Source organism: Acanthopagrus latus, chromosome 5, assembly GCF_904848185.1.
Source record: "Acanthopagrus latus isolate v.2019 chromosome 5, fAcaLat1.1, whole genome shotgun sequence".
NCBI lineage: Eukaryota > Metazoa > Chordata > Actinopteri > Spariformes > Sparidae > Acanthopagrus > Acanthopagrus latus.
This window is the reverse complement of record NC_051043.1, coordinates 5,881,617-5,907,012: the sequence shown is the minus strand read 5'-3', so window position 1 is coordinate 5,907,012 and position 25,396 is coordinate 5,881,617. Positions and strand designations below refer to the sequence as shown.

The window sequence follows — 25,396 nt, the reverse complement described above, 5'->3', positions numbered from 1 at the left end:
TACCTTCACAAAGACATTATCGAAGCTTTCGGGACACATGATGTCGTAGCAGATCAGCGCCACATCAACACTGTTGTAGGAGAGAGGCCGCAGGCGATCGTAGTCCTCTCGACCTGATCACACAACATCAAAACCAACCATTTGAAATTACCATCGAATAAGCTCTTCATTATAGATCAAAAATTTGAATAAATAAGTATATCACAATCAAATCTAATAAATAATAGTAACAGAAAACTTCTCTCAGAACATTTTAACCAACATAATTGTATTTTAAAAAAAAATCTTTTAGACCCCAGACAGCATGGCATGTGATTGTGTTTCTTTTATGTGTTCAGTGCTGAGGAATGACAGAACACGCCTTCCACAGACTCGGGTTACCTGTTCAGCAAGGTGATTTCAGACCTGTGAGGCCAAGCGTGAGACCTCACCTGCTGTGTCGTAGAGATGGAGCCGAAAATATTGCCCTCTGTACCTTGAATTTACAACGCTTGTGTCAAACACAGATGGGACATATTCCTGGAGGGGAAAAAAAGACAACATTTTCCCTCAGTGCTTGACTGCTGGTAATGATTTGAGTTCCCAACATTTTATTCTGTTTCGTCTTTACAGTACGATGGATTTCAGGCAGAATCCATCCCTACTTCTGAATGAGCATACAGAAAAAAAAACAAGTGAGCTGGTGTGTACTTACCTCTGGAAAGTCTCCTGTAGTGTAAACCTTGAGTAGTGCGGTTTTCCCACAGCCCCTGTCTCCTACAATAACAACCTTGAATTCCTCTCGGTGGCTGGTGCTTCCTCTGTTTGCCTCTGATCCTCTCCGGGACATATTTTGTGAAAAGACAGATGAGGAGGGAAGCTTCCAGTGACTGCTGTTCCTGGCAGTGTGTACAGTATACTGCGGAGGTAATCCAGAGATAAACAGAGACTGAGAGTGCAGTGGCAGCCTGCTAAACTGACTTACAGAAGCTTTGGTATTGGAAATGCTTTCTGTGGTACTCACACCTTCAAACACACCTACAAATATTCAAACCTACCCTGCTTCCCTCTGTCTATTGGATATTTAAGTGTGTGAACAACCTCAAATATATTGGCTGCAACATTCTACATAACAAAGCATGCTGCTGTTTTCTTTTGTGTTGTGGTACCTTGTGTCTGTTTAAATATAAATACAAGACAGTGTATCCTGCTCAGACGGAAAGAGACATCGCCACTTTCATATTAATGCTGGATGGAAGACGTTATGATGCACCTCAAAGTAAGAACAACTCACCTAGATTGTCTCGGTAGGTTGTTCTACTTGTCTAAGATTCAGTGAAAGTATTTATTCATACATATTCACGCATGTGTAATAAAAGAATATGCATCTCATACACTATTTTTATACCTATAAAATGCAATGTTCATCCAACCATCCATCATCTGTACATATTCTATGTACGCCGCTTAATCCTCTGCAGGGTCGCGGGGAAAATGCAATGTTATGTTTTATAATATTATGTATTTTATTGATATGTCATGTTTTCTTTTACAGTGTTATGTATTGTAATGTGATATCATGCTATGTTTTATTGCTTTATGTTATGGTGTGTTATGCAATGTTTTGTTATGTTTTATTATGTTATTTCATGTAATGGTGTTTTCATAAATATATGATCATTTTTTGATAAAGATCATTTTCAGAGCTCATTATTTCACTTCCATTTCCATTAATGCTGACAAATGTGCCCCTTTAATGGATTAATTTCATTATGTCAGATTATATACGATAATGATACTACTACTACTACTACTACTACTACTAATGATAATAATAATAATAATAATAATAATAATAATAATAATAATAATAATAATAATAATAATAATAATTACAAGTAAACAATAAAAGTAAACAAGAATAAAAATAAATGTTTCCATATCAGCAGTTCTACTTATATTGTATTATACCATATGTTCAGTCGTTACAGTTTAAACATATTACTCTAAGCCAGGACTTTCTATATAACATACATTTCTGGTTCAAAAACAAGTATTTTTTAATAATTGAAGCTAACTGAAACTACTGAAGGTAAACATACATTTCACACTTGTCACCTGCCTACCCACCTTCTTCCAACCTTTTGTGTTCTTCCGCCTCACTGCAGGATCTATATTCGGTCTCTATCTGCTGGCGGATGGATCCATTCTCCAGCCCCGAGGCGACGAAGTGAGGAAAACACCGCAAATAAGAGCAGCTTTTCCACAATGTTGCTCCATCAAAGGATCCAACTTTGGTGCAGGTACGCAAATACAAATGTTTTCTTAGACTTTTAGTGTTTTGACAGGTTGAATTTGACGAGCTGTTGTCTTTTAGAGGAGGATAAATGCTACAGGTGATGCTCCCATCACCTGTCGGGGCGTGTTAACCTGATGTCGGGACCAGTGTCAGCTAGCTAACAGCTGGATGCATCGTGTTGACATTGTCGTTCTTCCAGGGATCGACGAATGTAATGGAAAGCGAAAAACAAGCTACTGAGACAGAGACACCTCAGCCTCAGCCCTGGAGAAGTTGGAAACTGATCATTGACCCTGCGCTGACAAAAGGACTGTACAAGGTCTACCGTTATGATGGAGAATATTTTAACATTCCCGTAAGCATTGTTTGAATCATCCCTCCATTGTTTAGTCGTATTAGATAATTGTCTGTGACATGTTTCCCCTACTGTAACACTGCGCCGTATGTTTTCCACGATGATGGATGTTGTTTACCTGGACAGGTGGAGGATTTACCGGTAGGTCTGTTTCCTGTGGATACAGTCAGAGATCCGCGCGTCTGCCGCCTGTGGAGCAAATACATCAAGGCTGACCTGTCGGTGGCTAAATTTAAGGTAATCCTTTATCAGCGGCGGAGAAAGTATCCGGATCCTTTACCAAAGTAAAACATATTAATACTACACTGTAAAAAAATACACCGTTGCAAGTGAGAGCCCTGGTTTGAAAATGTTATTAAAAAATATTAAAAGTTAAAACCCCTGTAAATACTTAGTGAGTCTTGTCACAGGGGTCAGTTTTAGGCTGAGAATATTTATACTGAGAACAAGTTTCATATTTTTTAACGGTAAATGAAAAACCTAAAGTGCACCATTCATTTTGTTTCTGAAATGTTGATTAGTTTGTTCAGTTGTATTATTTTTGTCCTGAATAGAGATGAGGACAGGTTTATTTTTGACACATAAATCAAAGTCCTGAACTCAAGCCAGCCTGTGGTATAGATGGAGATAGCACACACAGGCCGCTCCGGGGCCTTCGAGGCAAATTGTTCCAGGATTTGCATTTCTGTGACTCTGCCAGTGACTCTGCCCATGTCAGTCACACAGTTTAAGCTATATTGAGCTTGTCAGTGGGCTTAGGTTCATGTTAATTTACACCTGTTTGTCTAGTCAGAGGGAAGTTATTAACTGGTGTTCAAACCATCTGCTCTGATAATTCAGACTTTTAACTGCAAAAGTGAGTGTGGAAAGGGCCCCCTTTTATCCACGTTCTTATTTGTTTAAAAAAAAAAAAAAAAAGATGTGTGTGAGAATTTACCCCACATAGTTGGACAACTTACCCAGTGATTGAGCAGCTTGTCACAAATGCACATTTTGTATTTAACCATTTATAATTCTATGTAAATAATTGAAAGATTATAGATATTGGTGCACAGTAATTTCTAATTAAATTCAATATGGGAAAAGAGAGACTGTGATGTACTGAGAACAAGAAAATGAAATCAAAGCAAAGTGTGACAACCTACTTTTTTATTTCTTACCTATTACCTATAAGCACCGCACCTAATGATGATTTTCATTATGGATTAATCTGGTGATGAGTCTCTCAATTAATTGTGATGGTTAGTAAAATCTCTCAAGTGATTGTAAGATTTTTGTGAATATTGTAAGAAATGTACATTGCAATTACCCAGAGCCAAAGTGACAGCTTGAAATTGCTCATGTCTTTCCGACTAATAGTCAAATCTCAAAATTCACTTCAATTTAAGACTAAAAAAGTTTCAATACCTCACCATGTAAGGTTTGTACATTAACGATTAATTAGTCATCAAAGTAGTTCACTTAAATGAATTAATTGTATATACTGTAGTAGTTTAATCTATAACTATGCAAGTATGCAACTATGCTCCTCATGTTTTTGTATGCAAAATCTTAATAAACAACTATTAACTACAGATGTCAAGCAAAAGTAGAGCATAAAAAGTAGAATATGTAGAGACAAAGTATAAAGTAGCATGAAAAGAAAATCCTCAAGTAAAGTGACTGTTGCTCAAATAATAATCAAATAATCAAGTAAATGTACATGAACTAATAATAATCATAATAACAACAGTAATGATAATAATGGTTGCTGTTTACCTGTGTCCTTTCAGGTTGATGAGTGGTATGTTGGTCCTGTTCCTCCCAAAGAAGTGACATTTTCCAGGCTGAATGACAATGTCAGGGAGTCGTTCCTGACTAACATGTGTAAAATTTATGGAAACATTGAAGAAGTGGAAATATTTTACAATCCCAAGAACAAGAAGCATTTAGGGATCGCGAAGGTTATCTTCGACACAGTGAGGGCCGCAAAAGACGCTGTCCAACATCTCCATCAGACCTCAGTAATGGGAAACATTATTCATGTGGAAGTCGATCCTAAAGGTAAAAATAAAGTTCTCGCGCTGATATATGTATTGAAAGTTTAAATTTTCTCTTGTTGATTTTGTTGATTAACTGAATTGCATGTGGGACCTGCCTCAGGTGAAAACAGGGCGCGATACCTCCAGCTTCTCTTACGTGGTCTTTACACTCCTTGGACGCTACCAGTGGGCAGCAATGAGCAAGCCCTTCAAAGCCTGATCGACAGTTTAATGGTAAAACATTCAAAGCTGATTATAACCGTTTGACTTAATCAGACATTAAATGTTCATAAACCAGCTGTTTTGAAGGATAATATTTTACAGTGGTTGTCATGTTTCTCTGTGTTAATCTGTCTGTTACAGGGCAATGCAGCCACACAGCGACAGGCAAGTGTCTCCAGCCCCACCAGCATCTCCACACCCCTCTCTCTGGACACAGCCTACTCCAGTATTTGGCAGGATACACCTTGCAGCTTTGGGCTCACACCACGTTCTCAGGGAACCCCCCGCACTCCTTGCTTGTCTGCCACTCCTCTCTCCCAGGACTCTTGCTACTCCAGTCTTCAGGCGACGCCGGTCCTCCAGGGGGAGCCCTCCGCCTATAGTGTTCATAAACCTTTAAGACGAGAGCTCTGCCATCGCAAACCCGCGAGGCATCACAGGGGATCCGGGGAAGTCTCAGATGTCAGTTTATTTTTGAAGCATGGCCAACCACAGACGCCACACCCCCTCTCTGCTCAAATACAAACAAGCAGCCAGCAGCTTGCGCTCTGGCGTCACAATGCACAATCCTCTACTGACAATAACACAGAACCTTCCTTTAACCTTGCCTCCCCGTGTCAGGAGTCCACCCCCAAGGCTTTGCATCTGAGCTCTCTCAGCATCCTGAGCATTAATTTCACAGCCGACCGGCAGACAGCAGCGCCCTCCCCACCTTACGACCGTGCGTGCATAACCGAGTTATCTTCACCTGCTGTCAACTGCTCCTCCAGCAGCCCCCGGCCGGAGGGAGAGAGTTTGGACTCGCGCATCGAAAGTTTGCTCATAAACAGACAGAGTGCTGACCCCTCATACTTTGGTGGAGAGACTGTGGAGGCTGATGTGCACTCTCAGGACAGCCCAACTTCACCCTGCTCAGCGAATACCTCCCCTCTCTCAGATGACTCACTTGTTTGCTCTCCGGCTTCTTGTGTGTCCTTCACAACCGGCCGCCAGCGCTGTAATAATGATCTGGTGCTCTTTGAAAATGAAGAGGATGAAACTATTCGAGCAGTTTCCTTTCTTACAAGAAACTGCCAGTCCCCTGATCACTCTGATTTGACACATTTTGAAGGGAGAGCTCAGGATGCAGAAAGGATCCAGTCATCGTCACATCTAAAGGTAATTCCTCAAACTCTCCTCAAGCCTCATGATGTCAATTAAAGTAGTAGCATTTATAGAAGATTGTGTTTGTTGCCCTAAAACACTCCCATATTGCTTACTGTATTTCCCTCAGCAGCAGTCATGCCAGCTGTTGATGTAGCTATGTTTTCTATATCTTCCTTGCCTATTTATTACCACACAACAAATGCAATTTTATCCAAATTTGCAAAAATATATATTTTCAAATGTGTCCGTCAAAAAACAAAACAGTTTAACATAGCTTTCAGTGCAATATGCTTGCCAAAAAACAAAAAACAAAAAATAAACCTCATAATAACAGAAAGAAAAAAAACCCTACAAACCACCTTACACTCTCCCCCCCAGATCCAAGCCCACTATCTACAGCTGTGGTCAAAAGTTTACATACACTTGTAATGTATTTCATGGCAGTCTTCAGTTCCAATGATTTTTACAGCTCTCATTTTTTTGTGATGGAATGAGTGGAACACATACTACTTTGTCACAATGCATGTACATGAAGCTTGGTTCAATAATGAATTCATTGTAGGTCTGTTGAAAGTGTGACCAAATCTACAGGGTCACAAACAGACAGTAGTTGTTATACTTGGTCAAATGTCCCTTGGCCATTTTCACCTCAACTAGGGGCTTTTGAAAGCCATCCTCAAGCTTCTGGCAATGTTAACAACCCCCCCGACACAATCAGTGAAGTTCAAGTGAATTTTTTGACTTCCTGGTACAAACTTGCTTCCTCAGCACAGTCCACATGTTCTCAATGGGGTTCAAGTCAGGACTTTTGGAAGGCCAATCTAAAACCTCACTTAAAGCCTGAGTTAGCTGTTCCTTACCACTGTATGTGTGTAAAGGAACACACCCATGTGTGTTTGGGATCGTTGTCCTGTTGGAACACCCAACTGCACCCAAGACCCAATCTTCTGGCTGAGGATTTAAGGTTATACTGAAGAATATGGAGTTTAGTTCGCGCATTCTTCCTGCTAGTGGCAGTGACGCAACTGTGCCATGCGCTTTAAACTTACAACCAGTTGTGCACACAGCTGATCTTGGGATCTGTAATTGCTTTGAAATGGCTCCAAGTTGTGACTTGTATAAATCAGTAATGTGCTCTTTCAGTTCAGTGCTGAGCTCTTGTTTGTGGCTGAGTCTAGTGAGTGTATCAAACAAGCCCTATTGAAATGGGTCCAGAAAAGTCATCAGTCAATATCAGTCCGAATCACTCAGAAGAAGTTAAGAGGCCATGCTACAAAGACAATCACATAACTTTCTATAATCACCTAATTTGATTGTTCAAGTTCCTGTAAGTATGATTTTGAGCCAGCCGATGTGGTCACATTTTCACAAGACCTATGATAAATTCAGATTTGAAATGGCTGTAAAGCAAATGGTTAACCTGAAACAGTTTTTTTTTTTTTAGATAATAAATCAAGCCAAATGTGATATTTAAAAAAAACAAAGCTAGTTAACAAGCAAAGCTAACACGAAGCCTGCAATCTTACTTATGTTAAGACAGTTGCACACAATTAATAATGCTGCTTACCAGTTCAAAGTAACTGTGGTGAGTTCAATGCTTTCCAAATCAAAACACAACTTCAATGTCGTAAGAAAACTGAAGTTAGTCTTCCAATAAAATGAATGAGTTCATTATTACTAGCCAGCTTCCAGATTCAAAATAACTGTGGCCGTGTTCTTCTAAATTCAACAGAACAACTAGATAGTCAGTTTCGACTTTCATGCTTTCCAATATCCTTTTTGCAGAAGTGACTCAAAGTAAATGGAGGGAGAGGAGTCATGTGCTGCTTCGTTACCATGGCTACACCCTAAGTTCTTTAAGTGAGCAAGTCAAGTTGACACTGTACAGGGTGCTGGGAGTGAGCCCATCTTATTAGTTGTGGCCCTAAATAACCACGCAGATTGTTTATGCAAGTAGCCAGCCCTGATAATTCATTATGACTTTTTCTGTCTTACGCAGGAACATCATGCAGCGGATGAGGATAAGGACCACTCAAGTAACAGAGCATCCAGAGCTCTGACACCCACAGAGGAGATCTCCTCTCATCCTCATCCCCAGCCTCCATCCTTTACTTCTCATCTTCCCTCCAAAGCTCCTCCTGCCATCAGGCCTGGATGCTCCCACCCACCAGTCGCCCCTTTCCCGTTCCCCATGCCTCGCTTTCATCCGTCTATTCCACCTGTCCCACCTCGCCTGCCCAATGGCACCATCCCCATCCCACCGCCAGGCTGGATCCCACCTCCTGGCATCCCCATTCCTCCTCCCCGAATTCCACCAGCTCCTTCTATTCCTCCCCCTCCAACCTTTCTCAGACCACCTCCACCTTTGATTGTGCCGCCGGGTGTTCCACCTCCTGTGTACCCCTCAGCCATGCAGCCTGCAGGCCATTCTGACAAGGGGAATCCTCCAAGGCAGTGCATTGCACCTTTACCCTTCCCTCAGCCACCCTGGCCCACTCCACCTTTTCCCAGGTTTAACCCCTTTGTGCCACCACCAGGCTACCCTCTCGTGAGGGAGAACCCTCATAAGCTGACAGTAGAAAAAGTTTTAGAAGTCGTTGTGGACGAACTGAAGTCAATCATTAAGAAGGACATCACACGTAGAATGATTGAAGGGATCGCTTTCAAGTCATTTGAGGACTGGTGGGACTGTCAAGAGAAGAAAACGAAGGTAATATCTTTACATTCTTTATTATTTTATGTGTAGGAAAAATCCATCAGTGGCTTTGGAGCCAGTAGGTTCATTACTTTTCATGTTTTTTTTCATAAGATCCAAGTTCCTCCTTTGAAAAGTGGACCCACAAGTGTGGGAGAGAGGAACAAACAAATAAATCCCCTCACTTGCATCAATGGTCAGGGCAAAAAGCCTCCACTGCCGTCTTTCAAGGTAAATTACTTTGCTCACCTTTCATTTAAAACAAACTGCATTTGTCGTCTGAGTGAAACATGATTGTAAAGTGAAATATCCTTGTCATACAGGTAAAAAGGAAAAGAGCCGATGATCCTGCAACATCAGAAGAGATAGAAAACGTGTCATGTTCTACACATGAAAGTGCTGGTCAGTGCCCCAATACAGTCAGTCCTCATTTACTTTAAATTAACTCAGCAGTGTAATCCAGACTGTTGACTGGCTGTGTTTTTCTCGTTCTTTGTGGTTTTAGATGTAAAACAGGGGGATGACTTATTTAGACCTGCAGCTGAGAGAGCCAAACGCAGACATGCAAGACCTCATGCGCTTGAAAGTGATGATGACGATGACGATCATGACGAAAGGATAGAGAAAGATAACACACTTCAAGTTGAAGAAACAGTATCAGATAAAGTAGAGGCGACTGTGCCAGTGAAGGAAGCTCCTGAAATTCTGGTAAATTCATTTTTTTAAAAGTGATATTAAGAGAAAAGGTTGCATTTTAGTTAGTTAGTATGACTTTGTTACAGTTTTTAATGGAAATCTATGCATATGCAGTATAAAGGGGTACACAAAACGGTGTATATCAGCCTAACAATGGGATATTTACACCGATCGGGCATAGCATTATGACCACCTGCCTAATGTTGTGAAGGTTCCCCTTGTGCAGCCAAAACAGCTCTGACCTGTCAAGACGTGGACTTAAGACCTCTTAGGGTCTTTATGTGAATGTATATCGATTATCTTTTACCAGGTATTAGCTTTTAGAAGCTGGTGATTAAACAGGTAATGCATCCCTAACAAGTAACTATATACAAATGGTTGGTATGATAAAATGTTTTTATGTTAAAATATGAAATTATTAAGACTATATAATGTAACTGGTGTTCTCATTAGTGTGACAGAGATGATGATGATGATGATGATGATGGTGATGATGGTGATAATCCTCATGAGGAAGAACGTGCACATAAACATGCTGAGGATGAAGATGCTGCCATCTTCCAAACTAGTGATGGAGCACAGAGCTCAGATAGTGGTATGTTAGAATATCACATAGGTACAACCCCAACCCAATGCTCAATACTAATGAATAATCACTAAACTAACTAATATTCATTTCTTTCCCCTTTTATAGAGACGTTTTCAGAGAGCAGCTCCTCGGAGGAAAGCGAGTATTCGTCAGATTTTGACTCGTCTGACTCGTTTGCCTCAGAGAGCTTTGAGGACTCATTGCACCCTGACCTCAGTCCTGAAGATGAAGACATGGAAGAGGATGGTGAGGATGCCAGGAGTTTAGAATGTATAGTCATATCCTCAGATGAAGAGTCGATGGAGCTCGAGCCCCCCATCACCCCTTCAGCTCCACTAACCCCGGGTGCTCAGCTGGAGCTGAGCCTGCAGGACTGGTCAGATCCTTCTCAGAGGGAGGAAACCGAGGCGAACCAGTATACATCCTGTCAACAAGCTGCCTGTGACATGGATACCATCATGGAGCTCGAAAGCAGGGAACCACAGGACCATCTCCTGTCACCTATCGGACCTCCAGGTTATATGTCCAGCATAATGTATTGCAATCAGTTGAAATAGCTAGGATAGTGCCAATAACGTTAGATTTCCCAAATTTTTGCTTCCTAATGGGGATCGAATCAACAATAAAATCATTCACAGACATTTTACAACATAAATATGAAGTATTAATCCACAGCTATATTCTGAAATATTTACTGAATATGTGAAAACTGCTGATGGGGCTACAAGAGGAGTCAGGGAACGGTAAAAGTTGGTAGAATCTATCCTTTTAAAGACTTTGTATACAGAATTTGAACAGTTGTTCATATGTTTCACTCTGACGTCTTCTTCTTTGGGACAGTACATTTCAGTACAAAATGTAATGATGATCTCGCATCGTTGTTGAAATAGTCCTGTCTGGAAAATGCACCAAAGGCATTGACAGAATGATGAAAATATCATTTCAATGATTTCTTGTTATTTCTCCGTATAGCAGTGGAGCTTGACCTTGATGTAGAGATGGAGAGCCCTAATTGGGCTGTTGAGTCACCGGAGGACATAGAAAACCTGCAGCCTCTGACTCCGACTGGCTGCTTGGAGGACAGTGACCCCGACCTGATAATAAGAAGCAAACCAACATCCCCAGCTGAGGAGGAGGTGGAACGACCTCAAACACCTGGCAAGGACATAGTGGTTGAACTGGGAAGTGAGGATTCGGCTGACGAAGTCCTCTCCCTCTCTCCGGCAAACACTGAGCTCGTTCTAGCTCCCTCTGGTCCCTCATCATACCAGGAGAGGCCCAAAACTCCCGGTAAAGAGGACAGAAGTGGGTGGGCTCAGTACAGTTGTGGGAGGGTTCCAGCAACACCAGGCAGAGAGACGACCATGCCAGAGGGTAGCACAATTATGTGCCCAACTGTTTGCAGCCCACCTCCTGTGCCATACCTGTCTAGCAATCCATATATCACAGCCCCAAAGACTCCTGGAAGAGACATTATCCTCCCCCGCAGGGCCATCTTCCACAGGAGGAAAACACAGATGTTGAGCTCCTCTCAGCCCCTGTTAAGTGACTCTTTCAGAGGATCCTCCATCTCTCTGTGCAGCCTCTCCGAGTCTTCATCTGACTCTGCTGATGGGATGGGCATGTGGACCAGTTCAGGTGTAAGAATGAAGCCCTTGCAGGGACTGGAGAATATGCCAGGGCTCCTGGATGAAGAGAATAGGAGCGAGACAGAGAAATCCTCATTGAGGAGAAAACGGCTGAGGAGGCTAAAGAGAAGATGGAGAGTCCATCAACGACAGAGGACCCTGAAAAGAATTACTGGGTCTCTCTCCTCTCATGGTCATCCTCACAGATGGCGGCGTTCACGCTGTGAGGAGAGGAGGATACTTCACAGAGTCTGGAAAGAGGGACTGGATGAAGAAGATGCAAGGCTGCTGCAGTGTACTTATGACCGGCTGCAGGAGCAGGATAATGGCTGTGGGTGGATCAGTGACACCATGTGGACACCTCACCCTCATATCCTTTTAATCAAAGTTTGATGTTAAAACTAAATTAGATGTAACCACATTTTTTTGGATAACCAGCAGGTAAAAGTTGTATTGATTCATACACAGATGGCAAAGATTAATTCCACAACATGTACATCAACAAATAATTCAGATAAATCAGTAACCTTATAGATACATGCAGCTGTACATCATATTCTGTGCTTGACATCCTTGACTGCTGCTCACTGACTAAAGTCCTCACAGAGAATAATGATGAACACAAATCCTGGCAGCCACAGCACAGGACTGGCTCTGCTCGCAGTGAAGGTTTCTACAAAATCAGCAGGAAAGATAAACTGAGATACCTCAACAGCATGAAGCTGACCGCGGAGCTTCCATCTACAAGCACTCAGGTACGAAAGAGGGGTGATGTTGCGATGATTTAACGGCACAGTTTATTTCATTCAGTGCCTGATATTGACGTGTATTTCAGCAGGGAACTTGTATCCCCATCCAGCCACTGACCTCCCTGCGGTCTGGATCTGACTTCAGGTCTGAACAGCGTCGCCTGCTGTCATCTTTCAGTTGCGATAGTGACCTGGTCAAGTTCAACCAGCTGAAGGTAAGGAGCATATTCCTTAAGATACATACACTCACTTTGAAGAAGTGCAAACAATTTGATATGAATTTTTTAGCATGTCAAATTCGTAAACCACATATTAAAGAAGAAAACACTGCAACAACACAGTCAGCACCGAAAAGTCCAGCTCTCAGACACTTAAATGAACAAACATATAAATAGCACCAACTAGGGTGAGGTAACCCACATGTAAAGGCCTGGTGGATGGAACCAGTCAGTGTGGCAGGACATGAGTGAATATCGGCCTGTTCATGTACTGCTAGGCTGATAAGGGAAATGTTCTTCTCTGCATCACTGACAGGAACTGCCACCTGCTGGCACGGCATTATTTTTTTGATCCATTTTGCAAAAAATCCACATACGTGTGGACAAGATCTCAGTAAGGTGGCAAGAACAGACACCAGGAAAGAAATTAGGAGCAAGCTGGAGTTTATAGAAAATCATATATTTCTATGTATATTTGTATTTAGGCAAATTAGTATATAGCTATTAAATTTAGGTTTTTTAATATAACTGCTAATGAAATTACCTCTTCTACTATGCATTAGAATGTAGTCTGTAAACACAGAAAAGGCTATGTTTGAGACTATGAGACAAACAGCAATGTGTCTGTCCAGATGCACAGACTTTGCTATGGTCAGTTTTCTACAAACAAGTAGAGCACAGTAATCAAATGATTACTTGAAAGGATAACTGCCACGTCACTAAACACTTTTCCTATCTTGTTAATTCAGTTCCGAAAGAAGAGGATCCGTTTCAGCCGAAGTCACATCCACGAGTGGGGCCTGTTTGCAATGGAGCCAATAGCAGCAGATGAGATGGTGATTGAGTATGTGGGCCAAATCATCCGACAGGTAAGGCGAACATGTGCTCTCAAGCATTGTTTGTTTCCCCTGAACCGGCCCAGTGGGACTCTGTGGTTGTTCTGGGTGTTTTCCAGGAGAGTGAGTAGTGTGATAGTGATAAACAACAGAATCTATTTTTCTGTCTCCTTAGGTCATCGCTGACATGAGGGAGCAGAGATACGAGGACGAGGGCATCGGGAGCAGCTACTTGTTCCGGATTGATCAGGACACCATCATCGACGCTACTAAACATGGGAACTTAGCCAGATTCATCAACCACAGCTGCAACGTGAGTAAGACCTGGTAGCTGGTGGTGTTGAAGTTTAAAGGAACAGTTCACATAAAAATTACAATTCAGTCTGATTTGTTTAATATGATGGCTTGCGCAAAATGCATTTACAAAGTTTACATTTGTGGGTTTCCTTGTCTTGCAGCCTAACTGCTATGCAAAGATCATCACTGTGGAGTCTCAGAAGAAGATCGTGATATACTCCCGGCAGCCGATCGGCATCAATGAAGAGATCACGTATGACTACAAGTTTCCCATTGAGGAGACAAAGATTCCTTGTTTGTGTGGAGCAGATGGCTGCCGCGGCTCCTTGAACTGATGTATAATGAAGTGTCCTGATTGTGTCAGTCGCTACATTTGCCTCAGGTACTGTACATATCTGTCAATATGAGTCAAAAAAGCTATTTTACTACTAGTCAGTAACTGTGTGGAGACCAGAGATGAGCTCACTACAGACAGTTGGTGGTGCTGCTCAGTGAGTAAAGATTTGCAAAAATGGACCAAGCACTTGAAACTTTACTTCATCAGTGGAGGTTTGGCATGAAATTACAGCACGAGGTGACATTTGGTTGTACTTTACCTTACATCACACATTGCAGTTGTCTGTTCCCACATGAACATTATGTTACAATGAAATATCTGCTGGCCTCTCATCAAAATGATAACAAAAGTGTACAGTTAAATGTTTTCATTTATGAGAGCTTGAAATTGAGTTTTTTGCTTGAGTCAAGCTTGTATGTATGATACTGGTTTCCTTGTTGACACTTTGGAAAAAACAAGTGTTGAATTATGAATGTTTAAGGGGAATCTGCATTTTTAAACCTGGGCCCTATGTTTACATATTTTGGTGTCTGAATGACTAATACATTAAAACTTTTCCAGCAGTACAAAGTATGTTCACAAACAGATTGTTATTTTGAGTGTTTGATAACATTGTTGAAACAAATTCTACAGAAATAAATCGTATAGTTTGAGAGTAAAATTTTTTTTTTTGTTTAGCCAGAGTTTTGGTGGGTTTTTCTGTTGAGTTTGACTGAAGTGAAAACATAGGCTCCAGGTTTACAAATTGTAGTGTGGATGTACTCTTCTTGATACAAACGCCTTGACCATAATGAACTGCTTATCAACACATATGTATAAAATAAATGTACATTGTAATAAAACATGCAAGTGAAATAAGCTTTAATAAACATGGTTTGTGATTTTTTTATTTTGTATCTCACAATATCAGAGCATTGATGCAGCTCTGAATTCTAAACCAACAGCATCTCTTTAGAGAATAATGATATTATTATTAGTATTATTGGTACAAGGATCACATGTCCTTTGACACTCCATTTGGTGTCAGGATAGTCAGATTCCCTCTTGCATGCTGGTCTGCCTCAATGGCTTCAAAAAGAGACTTGAAGTTCCCTGCACCGAAGCCCTGTGCAAAAAAAACAACAACAATTTTTAAAGTTTCTAGCGAACAAAAAACTATTTCCACAGATGTAATCATATTGACGCACAGATTAATGTGCTGTAAAAGTTGTGAGTGGCGCCCTCACCTGGTGGTTATGTCTCTGAATGACCTCCAAGAACACAGTGGGGCGATCCTGAACTGGCTTGGTGAAGATCTGAAGTAAATAGCCATTGTCGTCGTGGTCCACCAAGATCTTCAGCTCCTGGAGTAAGATCACAATATAACATTGGTCCATCGCCATGAACTTCTCTATGTGGTTCTCTATCTATCTACACCCACCCCCACACACACACACACACACACATAATAATTCCTTTGTCCAAACAAGAGGTTCGGACCATGCCAGTCCTCCAAATTAGTTCATATCTGATGTTAGTTCTGACCTGCAGGACATCCAGGTCCTCTGAGATTTTGACCTTTGAGTGTTTCAAATTCTCCCTCAGCTGGTTGTAGTAGGTGTCCGGCACAGACATAAACTCCATCCCACGCTCCTTCAGGTTACGAATCTGCAAATAAAGGATTCATCAGAGCATTATGTCATGGATATTTTATAGTCAATGCGATTTGGATTGATTATGAGCAGATTATTTCCTGTGAATCAGTGTGTGTTTATTATGTTTTTAGGGAACCTTTTCCAGTTCCACCTGTATAGCATATTATTGTCTCTTTTTATTTTTTTAAACAATCATTCATATTTTATAGGCTTCTTTTTTTGACAAACTACGTGTTTAAGCTTAGTCATTTTTCTATTTACTCTTTGGTTGCTTTAACTGCAAACCTTTCTAATCCAGGTCAAGCATGTTGAGAGGAGTGAAGGCTCTGTGAAGAAAGCTTGTCATCAGGTCTTTAACATGGTCTCTTTTTTTTTTTCCACATAAATGACTGAAAACCCATATCCAGATATTCCCAGATATGTGGAAGACATGTATTAAGGCATACACAGAAATTGCTATAATGTGTATGACCTGGTTTTTCTAGGGACAGATAAACTTCAAAATTCAAATCCCTCAAATGGCACTTTTTTTTTTCATTAAATAAATACTGCATGAGACAAGATGTTTACTATGCCACCGTAAAGTCCATTCTCAGTGTCTGTGCACAGGCAGCTTCAGGTGTGCACGTCACACACATTGTGTCTGCTGAGTATTGGACCAGGACTGGGGGTCAGGAGCCCTTTACTTACTGCGCTGATGATATCTGATGTGTTCATGGCTATATGCTGCACTCCTGGACCTCCATAGTATTCCACATACTCCTGTAAGTGAAAATGTCCGTAAATGACGCCTGCGATTGAACCAGTATTGTACAATTAATATAATGATATGAAATAAAAACATGCCTGGATCTGAGACTTTCTCTTGCCCATGGCAGGCTCGTTGATGGGCATCTTCACCGTCTCCTCGTAGTTTGCCACAACGATGGAGCGCAGGGCGCTGAACTCTGTCTGCAGCTGCTTGTCATCCACTGACCAGAAGCGGTGAAAGAGAAGGTTTCTTTGATACCTGTAAGATCATGAACCAGAGACCCATAAGACATATGAGGGGTTGAACCAAAGTATTATTCACCTATATCGATCTAGTTTTTATTGTATATGAGATAGTCCTATGGTTAATATCGCCAAAACTCAGCAACTTATACCAGAACAGTCTAGATGGTTAAACAGCACTAGCTAAGAGGGAAATTATGCATTTTTGATGTTTGGGTGAACTGTCCCTTTAAACCATCCTGAATGTTTAGTGTTTGCAATTTTACTAACTGGTGCATAACCAGAAAAAGTTGCATTTAAAGGCCAGACATGATGCTGCTATTGTCTCATAATCTCAACCGGAGAACTGCAGCCTGTTAAACATGCATGAGGGATTTTTGAGTTATGACCCGGCTCCATGAAGTCCCTCACATCTTAAAACCTCCACCCTGTGTTATGCACCTCTTTCCTGGATCAACCAATGAGCTTGCTCATTTAGAGAGCTGCCTTTGCCCCGCCTTTACATGCCTTTGTGATGGGGAGAAAACAAAGTCCAGATGTGGAGAACTTCTGGAGTCCCACTTAAGAAAATGTAAAGTCATGGTGATCCTTGACTCGTGCCAGAGTTACACAAGAATCAGACACCATTTAACTCCTTCTCTCATCCACCCCTTTGACTTGTGTGTTGCTTTCAAAGTGTGTTACAAAGAAGTAGATTAGCCCATTACCAGTCCACCACTGGAACCATCTCATCATCCGGTTGGTTTCCAACAACATGATCAATGAAGTTGAGTTTTCCACTTGGTCTGCGTGGACAAATAGAAGCAACAACGTGAAAATACAAACAAAAAAAAATACCTATACTGTCAGTCTGACTTCATCACCTTCTAAACATTACAATAACTTATATGAACTCACAGTTTGGCTAATAAAGGGTCCTTGAACAGAGGGGGATGGAAGCCTGGCAGGAACAACCCGCTGTAACCTGACCTCTCCACAAACGTGTGTGTGGTGTCACCATACTGCAGCAAAACACACGCATGTCCACAAATGTGTCTTTTCTTCTTTTGAGGACATTTTCAACTTATTTAACATAATAATGATCCTTTAACATAATGTGCAGTATCAAAATAGTGTTTAAAATGCTCGGTGTGTGTCTTCTCTTACCGTTTGAAGCACAGCCAGCCTGACTTTACCAAACTTGTCCTCCAGGGTGTAGGGCTCCTTTACAATAACTGCACCCCGCTCCCTGGCTTTCTGAGGGATATATGATGAGTTTACATGGTTGAAATAGTGTCATAGTTTTCATTAACAGCATTTAAATATAACCTCAAACCTATTGTGTTCAAAATAGCTGAGAATGCACCTTTAAATTAAAAGCCGAAGTATTTACCTGCACGAGGAAGTCACAGTCCTGCACAGTAAATGCGATGTCCTTCACTCCATCACCATGTTTGACTAAATGTTCTCCCATCTCTGCGAAAAGAGGACAACCTCAGTGAGACTCATGCAAAGTGTCAAATACTGACTGAGACTCAAAAATCAACTAACTGTACCCCTCCAGGGAGTTAAGTCATTTTATGAATATCAGAAAGACTCTAAATGATAGTGATAAAATCATACATGTACATAACAATCAAAAATATGAGTAAAAGTGAAAATACATATATTTACATGTGTATATGGCAAAGTAACTAGTCTTAGAATTTTAGTTATCAAATAAATGTAGTAGGATAAAAAGTCAAATTGCTTTTAAAGTGTAGTGGAGTAGAAGTAGAAAGTAACAGCTAATGTAAATATAAAGTACAAGAACCTCAAAAACATACTCAAGCACAGCACTTAGTAAATGTACTTAGTTACAATCCACTGCATGTACAATCGAGAACAAGTCAGCGACCGGTCAAAAAATATGTGAAGAAGTGAAAGTAATGAGCATTATATTCATGGAAATTGATTTTCCCTGTGAAAGCCAGTCAAGTTATTCATGAAATCCAAGTACAGCTGAGATATTACAAAACAGCTGATGATCAGTGCTGTACCTTTGTTTCCAGGGTTGAGGGCGGATGAAAACACATAAATGATCTGTGAAATGCAAAGTGAAAACAATGAAATGAAAACAGTTGATTTACTCTACAAAGTGACCACTTGAGCCCAATGTAGTTAATTATTCAAAGATAGTGTTACAATCTATATTAAAAAACACATGTGATTAAGTAGTTGTACAAAGAATATTTACAAAAAAAAAGGTTTGTCAGTTTTGTTTCATTGCACTAAATGATTTTTGTTTTCAAATGTTATCAGGCACTGATTTTCTCACTGTGTGATGTGTGCTGTACTTCCAGGCTCACCTTTCCTTGCCTGACAGCATGGGACACGACATCTCTGATGCCTGTCTCCAAACCCTGATAGGCCAAAGGCTCAAATCCCAGCTTGTTACAGTAATATGATGCAGCCTGTTGAAGACAAAGATTTTAGTCACTGAAAAGCCTCCTACTACATGTTACAGTGGAGTGAAATGGACCATGAGCACAACAGGTTTGCCTTCAATGTTCTGATAGCGCCCTCTGCTGGTGCCTGCTGAGGCCTGACTCAGTCTGTGCAGTGTGAACATGAATATGTGATCTGTGCTTTACATGCTGTGCCCCCTCCACCCCTCTCAAGAGCCAATAGCCTCGCTGTGTTTGCACGCTTGCCATCCATCTGCGAGAATAGCTGGTCAGAAAAAATAAATGTGTCCCAGAAATTGGAGCAGTTTATCAGTTAACTTACCTGTTTTGCATTTCCAACCCAGAATGTCAAGTGATCAAAGCAGAGGAACCTGCCCTGCTCGTGCTAAAGACCAGAGCAAACAAGGATTAATGAGATTTAATCTGAAGCTTTCTATCATGGTTATCACAAACACACATTCACAAGCTGAAAATGCTGTTTTAAGATCACATTTCTTGAGATCAGACTTGCCTCATAACAGTAACGAGTGAGATACATTGAATGTTTACAAATTATTCTTAATTAAAAGTTTTGCATTCTTCATCTTAGCACAATGAAAAAAATAAAAGGCCAAAGAACAGGAAAAAAATCTGCCCTTTGATTACTTATTACTCAAAAGTAGATCAGCATGATAATGCAGTTGCTGGAAACCAGTTTATTGCCCTGATGATGTTAGTTACCAGAACACTGGATAATTTCAAGGCATAATTTAGGTATAAAACATGATCAATTTAAGAATATAACAAGACTTTTTGCAGTGTAGCCTCAGGTCAGTACAACACATGTGATAATGTCACCTACCTTTTGACCTTTGTCTGTGTATGTTGTCTAAAACACAAAAGCACATCATTGGCAAAAGTTATTTATGTGTAAACACAACGTCTCTAACAGAAGAAGCCATCTAAAATCAATCAACAGTGAATGGTAACTCACCATGTTGCTCCCGGTGACCTGACCTGACAGTCAGAATGAAGTCTCCAGTGAACCTCTGAATTCTAAAGCAGAGATGGAAGTTTTCTAGATGTACACCCACCAGCGAGGAGGAGGAGGAGGAGGAGGAGGAGGAGGAGGAGGATGAGGATGAGGAGGCGGAGGAGGAGAATTGATGCTTGGTGTGGTTTTGCTGTTATACAATGATGACTTTGGAAAACAACCACATATCCCAGGTCTGATTCCACCTCATCATCACTTAATTCACTGAATTACTGCTGATCCTGCTTCACAATGCATTCTACATAAACAATTCCAAAGGTTTCTCTACAAAGGCATATAGAAAAAAAGCAGTTTGTCCACACAGGTTTAGGGTTACAGCTGCTTTCTCCCAGAAGAAGTCGTCCATGTGTTAGTGTTTAGTGGCGAGAGGAGGCTCACTAACGCTGGACTCTCATTGGCTCTCTGGGGCTGAGCTGAGTGAACCCTCGTGTAGCTTGAAATGCCTCCATCCCATCGATCCCCCTCTACAAAAAGTTTTCCAGTGATTGTCATTACTCCAGTTACAGAATCGAAGATTCATCTGGTTATTTAAAGCTATTGCGTAACACCATTCATAAATATGAAATAACGTATAAGAAAAATAAAATGATGTAACATATAAAGTTGGTGCATCTTACCAAAACTGTGTTTTTAGGACTTTACAGGCCGAATTAATGGGTTTCAGCTGGAGAAGCTGTCAGGGTGTCATTTATGCACTATGTCTAATCTAACTATAATACACTGATATAGCTCTGTACATTTGGTCAAATACTGCATTGGTGACTTTAAGACCTACACAGTAAGATTTACTTTATTGACCCCAATAGAAAATTTTGCAGCTGTAATCAACTTATAAACAATATCAAGCAAAACAAAGTTGTTAAATGAGATACATTTATGAGTAATATTCATATAAAACCCATGATGCATAAAACTTCATGTACACATGTTTTCTTGTCGCGGAGGGTTACAGATGTTGGGAGCAAAGAAAGCTTAAAGCAGATGTTTTTTTTTCCTGATTTCTTCATGACTTAAGCGAATAAAGGAAAGTATGAAAAGCTTTGTGGATTTTATAACTTTAAGCAGGTGTATTGTAGAGGTCATCAGATTCATTTGCAACTACAAGTTTTAGCTTAAGTATTACAGCCACATGCAGTAAGTTGTACCTGGGCTGTTAATTACAGTTTTCTCTGAGATATAACCATAACATGGCACTGATATTAAAATGAAATAGTTGTGTACGACAGAAGTACACCTCAGTGTAAAGAGCAGACTGATGGCATTAAACTGCTCTTAAAGGCAACAACAGCAGCCAATAAAAACTCTCATTGCCTCAAGAGGAATTCTCCAATAAAAGGATTCCATCACTGAGTGGAATCATCAGTGGACACAGCTGCAAGTCAAAGAATTACTCCATCAGAACAGGGCTGACACATTACATATACTGATTAGATCATGCATGCAAGCATACCGACTGACTGATCTGTGACCCCTAAGACAGACAATGAGTTGAGATTTCTATGAGAACGGATCATTCACCACTTTAACTTTACAGTCCCTCAGAACAAACTGTTATCTGAGATACACACAAACCAGGACCATAGAAACATCTATTGTACATTAACAGCCCTCTATAATAGACACAGAGCCAGGAAGCTTCCTTAATGCACAGATACAAAGATAATTGTGCAAGTGTGATATAAAGTAGTGTAGGCTAGTTTAAAGTGAGAGAAATAGTGTTAAACCTGAGAACTATATTTGTTTTGTGTTATATTTGTATTATTTGGTATGTTTCACTCTCCCCATGTGTCATGTTGTTTTACTTCTTGTCTTTATGTCTCATTTCCTGCATTTGGGCCATTTTCCTCAGTCTTGACAGAACATGGAGTGGTGTGGAAAGGCTCTTGCTAACCTAATGAGTGAAAGTGTATTCACACATTTACAAAAGTCTCAGCATCTGCCAAAATAAGTCAAGGAAAACACAAAGTAATGAGGGATAAAGTCACTGATAATTAGTGAGTTGTTTGTAGCTTTGTGCTCCACAGTGGCTGACTCATAATCGTGAGCCACTTCTGAAGAAACCAATAAGTAAGTTGATTCACAGATATTTATTTCATGATCATTACCTGTTGATTTATTGATAGAATTTATTTTTAATCTATTGATCTCTGGTAACTAGTCCTTGATTCAGAGTCATTCAGACACTCCTCGTCATTGATTCATTACTCAGTCTCACTCCTTACTTTGAAACTGCTCCAATTTCGTGTGTAGTGTCCCTAATGCACAAGTCCTGTACAGATTACATGTTGATTATTGAAGTGATGCAGCGTTGCTAGTCGCAGCTCTACCTACCAGTAACACCTCGCTAATGAGAACTCGAGTCCCGTCCCTCAGCGCTCCCCCCTGCCACCGTCCCAGAGGGTCTTTGTTTTTCACCCTTGCTGCCAGGAGGTTCACTGTTGTCATGGGATCAGGCAACTACACACATGCACACAGAGGAACACACCATGTGGGCTTTAATAATAATAACACCATTTAACGGTGCGGTTGCTTGTTGTGGATGGGCATGAGTGCACTTACATTAATGCTCAAGTGCTGCTTCACCAGTCTTCCTCCAGACTATTAATGGTGTCATCTACTTCAAAACACTGAATGCTGATGGATTGTATATTTAATTGGTTTTGACTTTGCATCGCCGTTGTCTCCCTACATTGTTCCTCAACATTATCTTGTACATCATGCTGCATTACGCCAGACTGCAGGCCTGAATCCCCGTGGTACTCAGCCCCTCTGAGGACAAACAGTCAATTAGGCCCTTCCCACGCCAGTACCCTTCACATGATCGTAGTAGCTCAGTTCAGAACAGCAACAGAGCTGCCGAGACAAGACGTAGAAATGAGTACATCTGAATTAAATCCACAAATACTGGTGAATGGTGAAGACCAGCACCAGCAGGAGCAGCAGCAGCAGGAGGAGGAGGAGGCCGCTGCAGCAGAAGGGCAGACGTCTCCTGTCAATCTGGATGAGGAAAGTTCAGAAGCTGCAGAGAAGGAGAAGCAGGCAAGGATGCATTCTCTTTTCCAACAGGTACGTTCCCAGATCAGATCACAGGTGAGCATGAAGGCCACAAAGAACAGCATACTGGAGCTGGTGCAAAGAGTCAGGGAACTGGAGACTGCACAGGTGAACGGAGAACCTGACGGTGAGGATGTGAACGGTGAGGGGAAGGAAGAAGCTGCTGATGAGAGCAAAGATGAGATGGATCTAAAGCAAGAGGAGTTGTGTGCAATTTTTGAGGAAAGGCTTGAGGCAAGTGAAAAGGCCTTAAGAGATGAATTTAAAGTTCAGATTTCTCAGGTGCGCGCAGACATGCAGGCCTACACTGAGCAGGCTCTGAAAGACTTTGAGTGTAAGATGAACAGCAGGCAACTCCACATTCTACAGCAGCAACAGGAGAGCAGAGGTCCAGACAGGAAACAGAAGCCTTCAGCGCCTTCCTCACTGCCGCCCAGAAGAGGAAGAGTCCTGACCCGGACCATGACCACTATCATCCCTAAGACGTGTGCCCCTGTCATCATTGGCCCACGCGCCAAGTCAGAGACACTGAGCTGCTCCAAGGGTGAGAGCTCTCGACTCGTGCTGAGAGATCCAGTTCTAACCGCACCGGGATGTAAGCAGTGTCCGAGCCGCAAGCCTCTGCTCCCCCCTGCCTGCCCTCCACTGCAGCAGCGCAAGAGACCTGTCCGGCCCAAAGCTCAAACAGGAAACTGACTCAGCTTGGCAGATAAAGGAAAAGTCGATTAGTTGTGCGACCGGGCTGATTGTTGTATGATCTTAACTGTATGTGCTGCTGTCCAGTTTAGGACTTGCTGAAGGTGATGTTATCTCACCCTCAGCCATTGCTTTCTGTAGAAATTATCAATATATACATAAATATATCTATGCATAATAAAGATAAAATAATAAAGAATTCTGTGAGAGCTTGAAAAGAGGTTTCACATTGACTTAAATGGTTTATGAAGCATTTCAGTGTTTTTAAAAAGTGAAATGATTATCTAATTAAGTTTAATTGATAACACATGTACCATTTATTAATCATGGTTATTATAAAGTGCTACCAGTAGCTTAATATAAAATCCAGTTGAATCATTAACTGAAATACATAATTAATTTAGGTTTCAAAAGCAGTCATGCAACTAAACACTCAAGTACAATTTTGAAGCATTTGCACTTTAAATTAGTGTTTCACTTTACTGTGTGGAGTCAGATGTTGTACTTTTTAGTCACTAAATGTGTTTGATCATTTTAGTTTCTTTACAGACTGCATGATGCAGCAGAGTCAGAGTGGTGCACTTTTAAATTAATGTATTACATTGCAATGCTGATTTGTTCAACCCATTGTAACCAGTTTACATTCGGGTTGAATGTATTTGGTTCTATAAGCTCACCAACAGATGGCAGCAGTTCACTTCAATGGATTCAACAGGATCCCACTCAGGTGAATGAAACCTCTGTGTCACCTTGCAGACAGTGATGAGCCAGTTTAAGAACCAAGTAACTCTTGTAGCTCCAGTGGAGCAACATAAATTATGGCTGAACTGTTTTTTTATTTGAAAAGTAGATACACACTATCGCTCAAAGTTCAAATGTCATGTTTCAATCAATCAAATGGGTTGCCACAATGAACAGTTAAGACATCGAAACGGTTTGAATAGAAATAATGATTTTTACCTAAATATGACAAACTTTCGTTTAATTGAAACATATACTGCGTTGCAGACTTCTGAGCTCTCACTTTATTGATGTTATCTGAGGAACTGTCACTGCATGCTCTCTAAAGCACCTCCCACAGATTTGATTGGCTTCATGAGCACTTGTACAAATGCTGATGCTTCACATATTCTAATTAAGGTCTATTTAATTGCTTCTTTAATCAGCACAATAGTTTTCAGCTGTGCTGACATGTTTACACAAGGTTTTTTTTTTTTTTAAAATAATCAATTAGCCTTTTAACATGGCTGCTGAGAATAATCCTCAGTGCCCCTATATTAATATTCCATTACAAATCACTAATTTCCAGCAACAATAATGATTGCTATTCATTTCTGATCAAAACGAATAAATGACATTACTCAGTGTCCTAAAACTTTTAAGCAGTGATGTACAGAACTGATTAGTAATGACTGGAAAGTTTGTCATCAACATCCAAATTTTGATAGGACAGTGTAAAGTACCTGACTACAGGGTCTCCATTTTGAAGTAAC

The 25,396-nt window shown here is 40.8% G+C and overlaps 3 protein-coding genes across 8 annotated transcripts in view; 1 reads left to right on the top strand and 2 right to left on the bottom strand.

The window, feature by feature from the left end:
* Nucleotides 1–7,836, bottom strand: part of LOC119019456 (rho-related GTP-binding protein RhoF-like) — a 12,221-nt gene extending 4,385 nt beyond the window's left edge. Inside the window, exons 1-8 of one of the 3 annotated variants that reach the window (XM_037098059.1) lie at nucleotides 7,590–7,836; nucleotides 5,119–5,253; nucleotides 4,392–4,459; nucleotides 2,752–2,822; nucleotides 2,110–2,188; nucleotides 695–898; nucleotides 432–519; nucleotides 4–113 (exon numbers count right to left, since the gene is read on the bottom strand). In XM_037098059.1, the coding sequence (XP_036953954.1) occupies nucleotides 4–113; nucleotides 432–519; nucleotides 695–829 (333 nt within the window). In that variant the 5' untranslated portion in view covers nucleotides 830–898; nucleotides 2,110–2,188; nucleotides 2,752–2,822; ... (1 more) ...; nucleotides 5,119–5,253; nucleotides 7,590–7,836. Of the gene's footprint in view, nucleotides 1–3; nucleotides 114–431; nucleotides 520–694; nucleotides 1,374–2,109; nucleotides 2,189–2,751; nucleotides 2,823–4,391; nucleotides 4,460–5,118; nucleotides 5,254–7,589 lie in introns of those variants that run through there. The other 2 variants (XM_037098061.1, XM_037098060.1) reach the window with 2 other exon arrangements.
* LOC119019453 (histone-lysine N-methyltransferase SETD1B-A-like) lies at nucleotides 2,161–14,930 on the top strand. 3 transcript variants are annotated; one of them, XM_037098055.1, is made up of 18 exons: nucleotides 2,161–2,282; nucleotides 2,478–2,633; nucleotides 2,760–2,870; nucleotides 4,406–4,676; nucleotides 4,776–4,888; nucleotides 5,018–6,034; nucleotides 8,022–8,732; nucleotides 8,832–8,948; nucleotides 9,041–9,119; nucleotides 9,223–9,425; nucleotides 9,867–10,008; nucleotides 10,108–10,518; nucleotides 10,975–12,000; nucleotides 12,219–12,385; nucleotides 12,469–12,594; nucleotides 13,347–13,466; nucleotides 13,609–13,746; nucleotides 13,892–14,930. In XM_037098055.1, the coding sequence occupies exons 2-18, from the start codon at nucleotides 2,493–2,495 to the stop codon at nucleotides 14,063–14,065; spliced, it is 5,067 nt and encodes a 1,688-aa protein (XP_036953950.1). In that variant the 5' UTR covers nucleotides 2,161–2,282; nucleotides 2,478–2,492; the 3' UTR covers nucleotides 14,066–14,930. The 3 variants fall into 3 exon arrangements, with proteins under 3 accessions (XP_036953950.1, XP_036953947.1, XP_036953948.1); XM_037098052.1 differs by having other exon boundaries at nucleotides 12,466–12,594; XM_037098053.1 differs by having other exon boundaries at nucleotides 2,196–2,282; nucleotides 2,357–2,633; nucleotides 12,466–12,594.
* On the bottom strand, nucleotides 14,931–25,396 carry hpdb (4-hydroxyphenylpyruvate dioxygenase b). 2 transcript variants are annotated; one of them, XM_037098057.1, is made up of 15 exons: nucleotides 25,367–25,396; nucleotides 20,094–20,177; nucleotides 19,962–19,988; nucleotides 19,443–19,505; nucleotides 19,022–19,126; nucleotides 18,713–18,755; nucleotides 18,067–18,149; nucleotides 17,841–17,930; nucleotides 17,592–17,695; nucleotides 17,402–17,479; nucleotides 16,548–16,710; nucleotides 16,392–16,463; nucleotides 15,592–15,714; nucleotides 15,294–15,410; nucleotides 14,931–15,172 (listed from the first exon to the last, which is right to left on the bottom strand). In XM_037098057.1, exons 2-15 carry the CDS (start codon nucleotides 20,094–20,096, stop codon nucleotides 15,062–15,064), a joined length of 1,182 nt encoding a protein of 393 aa, XP_036953952.1. In that variant the 5' UTR covers nucleotides 20,097–20,177; nucleotides 25,367–25,396; the 3' UTR covers nucleotides 14,931–15,061. The 2 variants fall into 2 exon arrangements, with proteins under 2 accessions (XP_036953952.1, XP_036953951.1); XM_037098056.1 differs by lacking the exon at nucleotides 25,367–25,396 and adding an exon at nucleotides 22,485–22,612.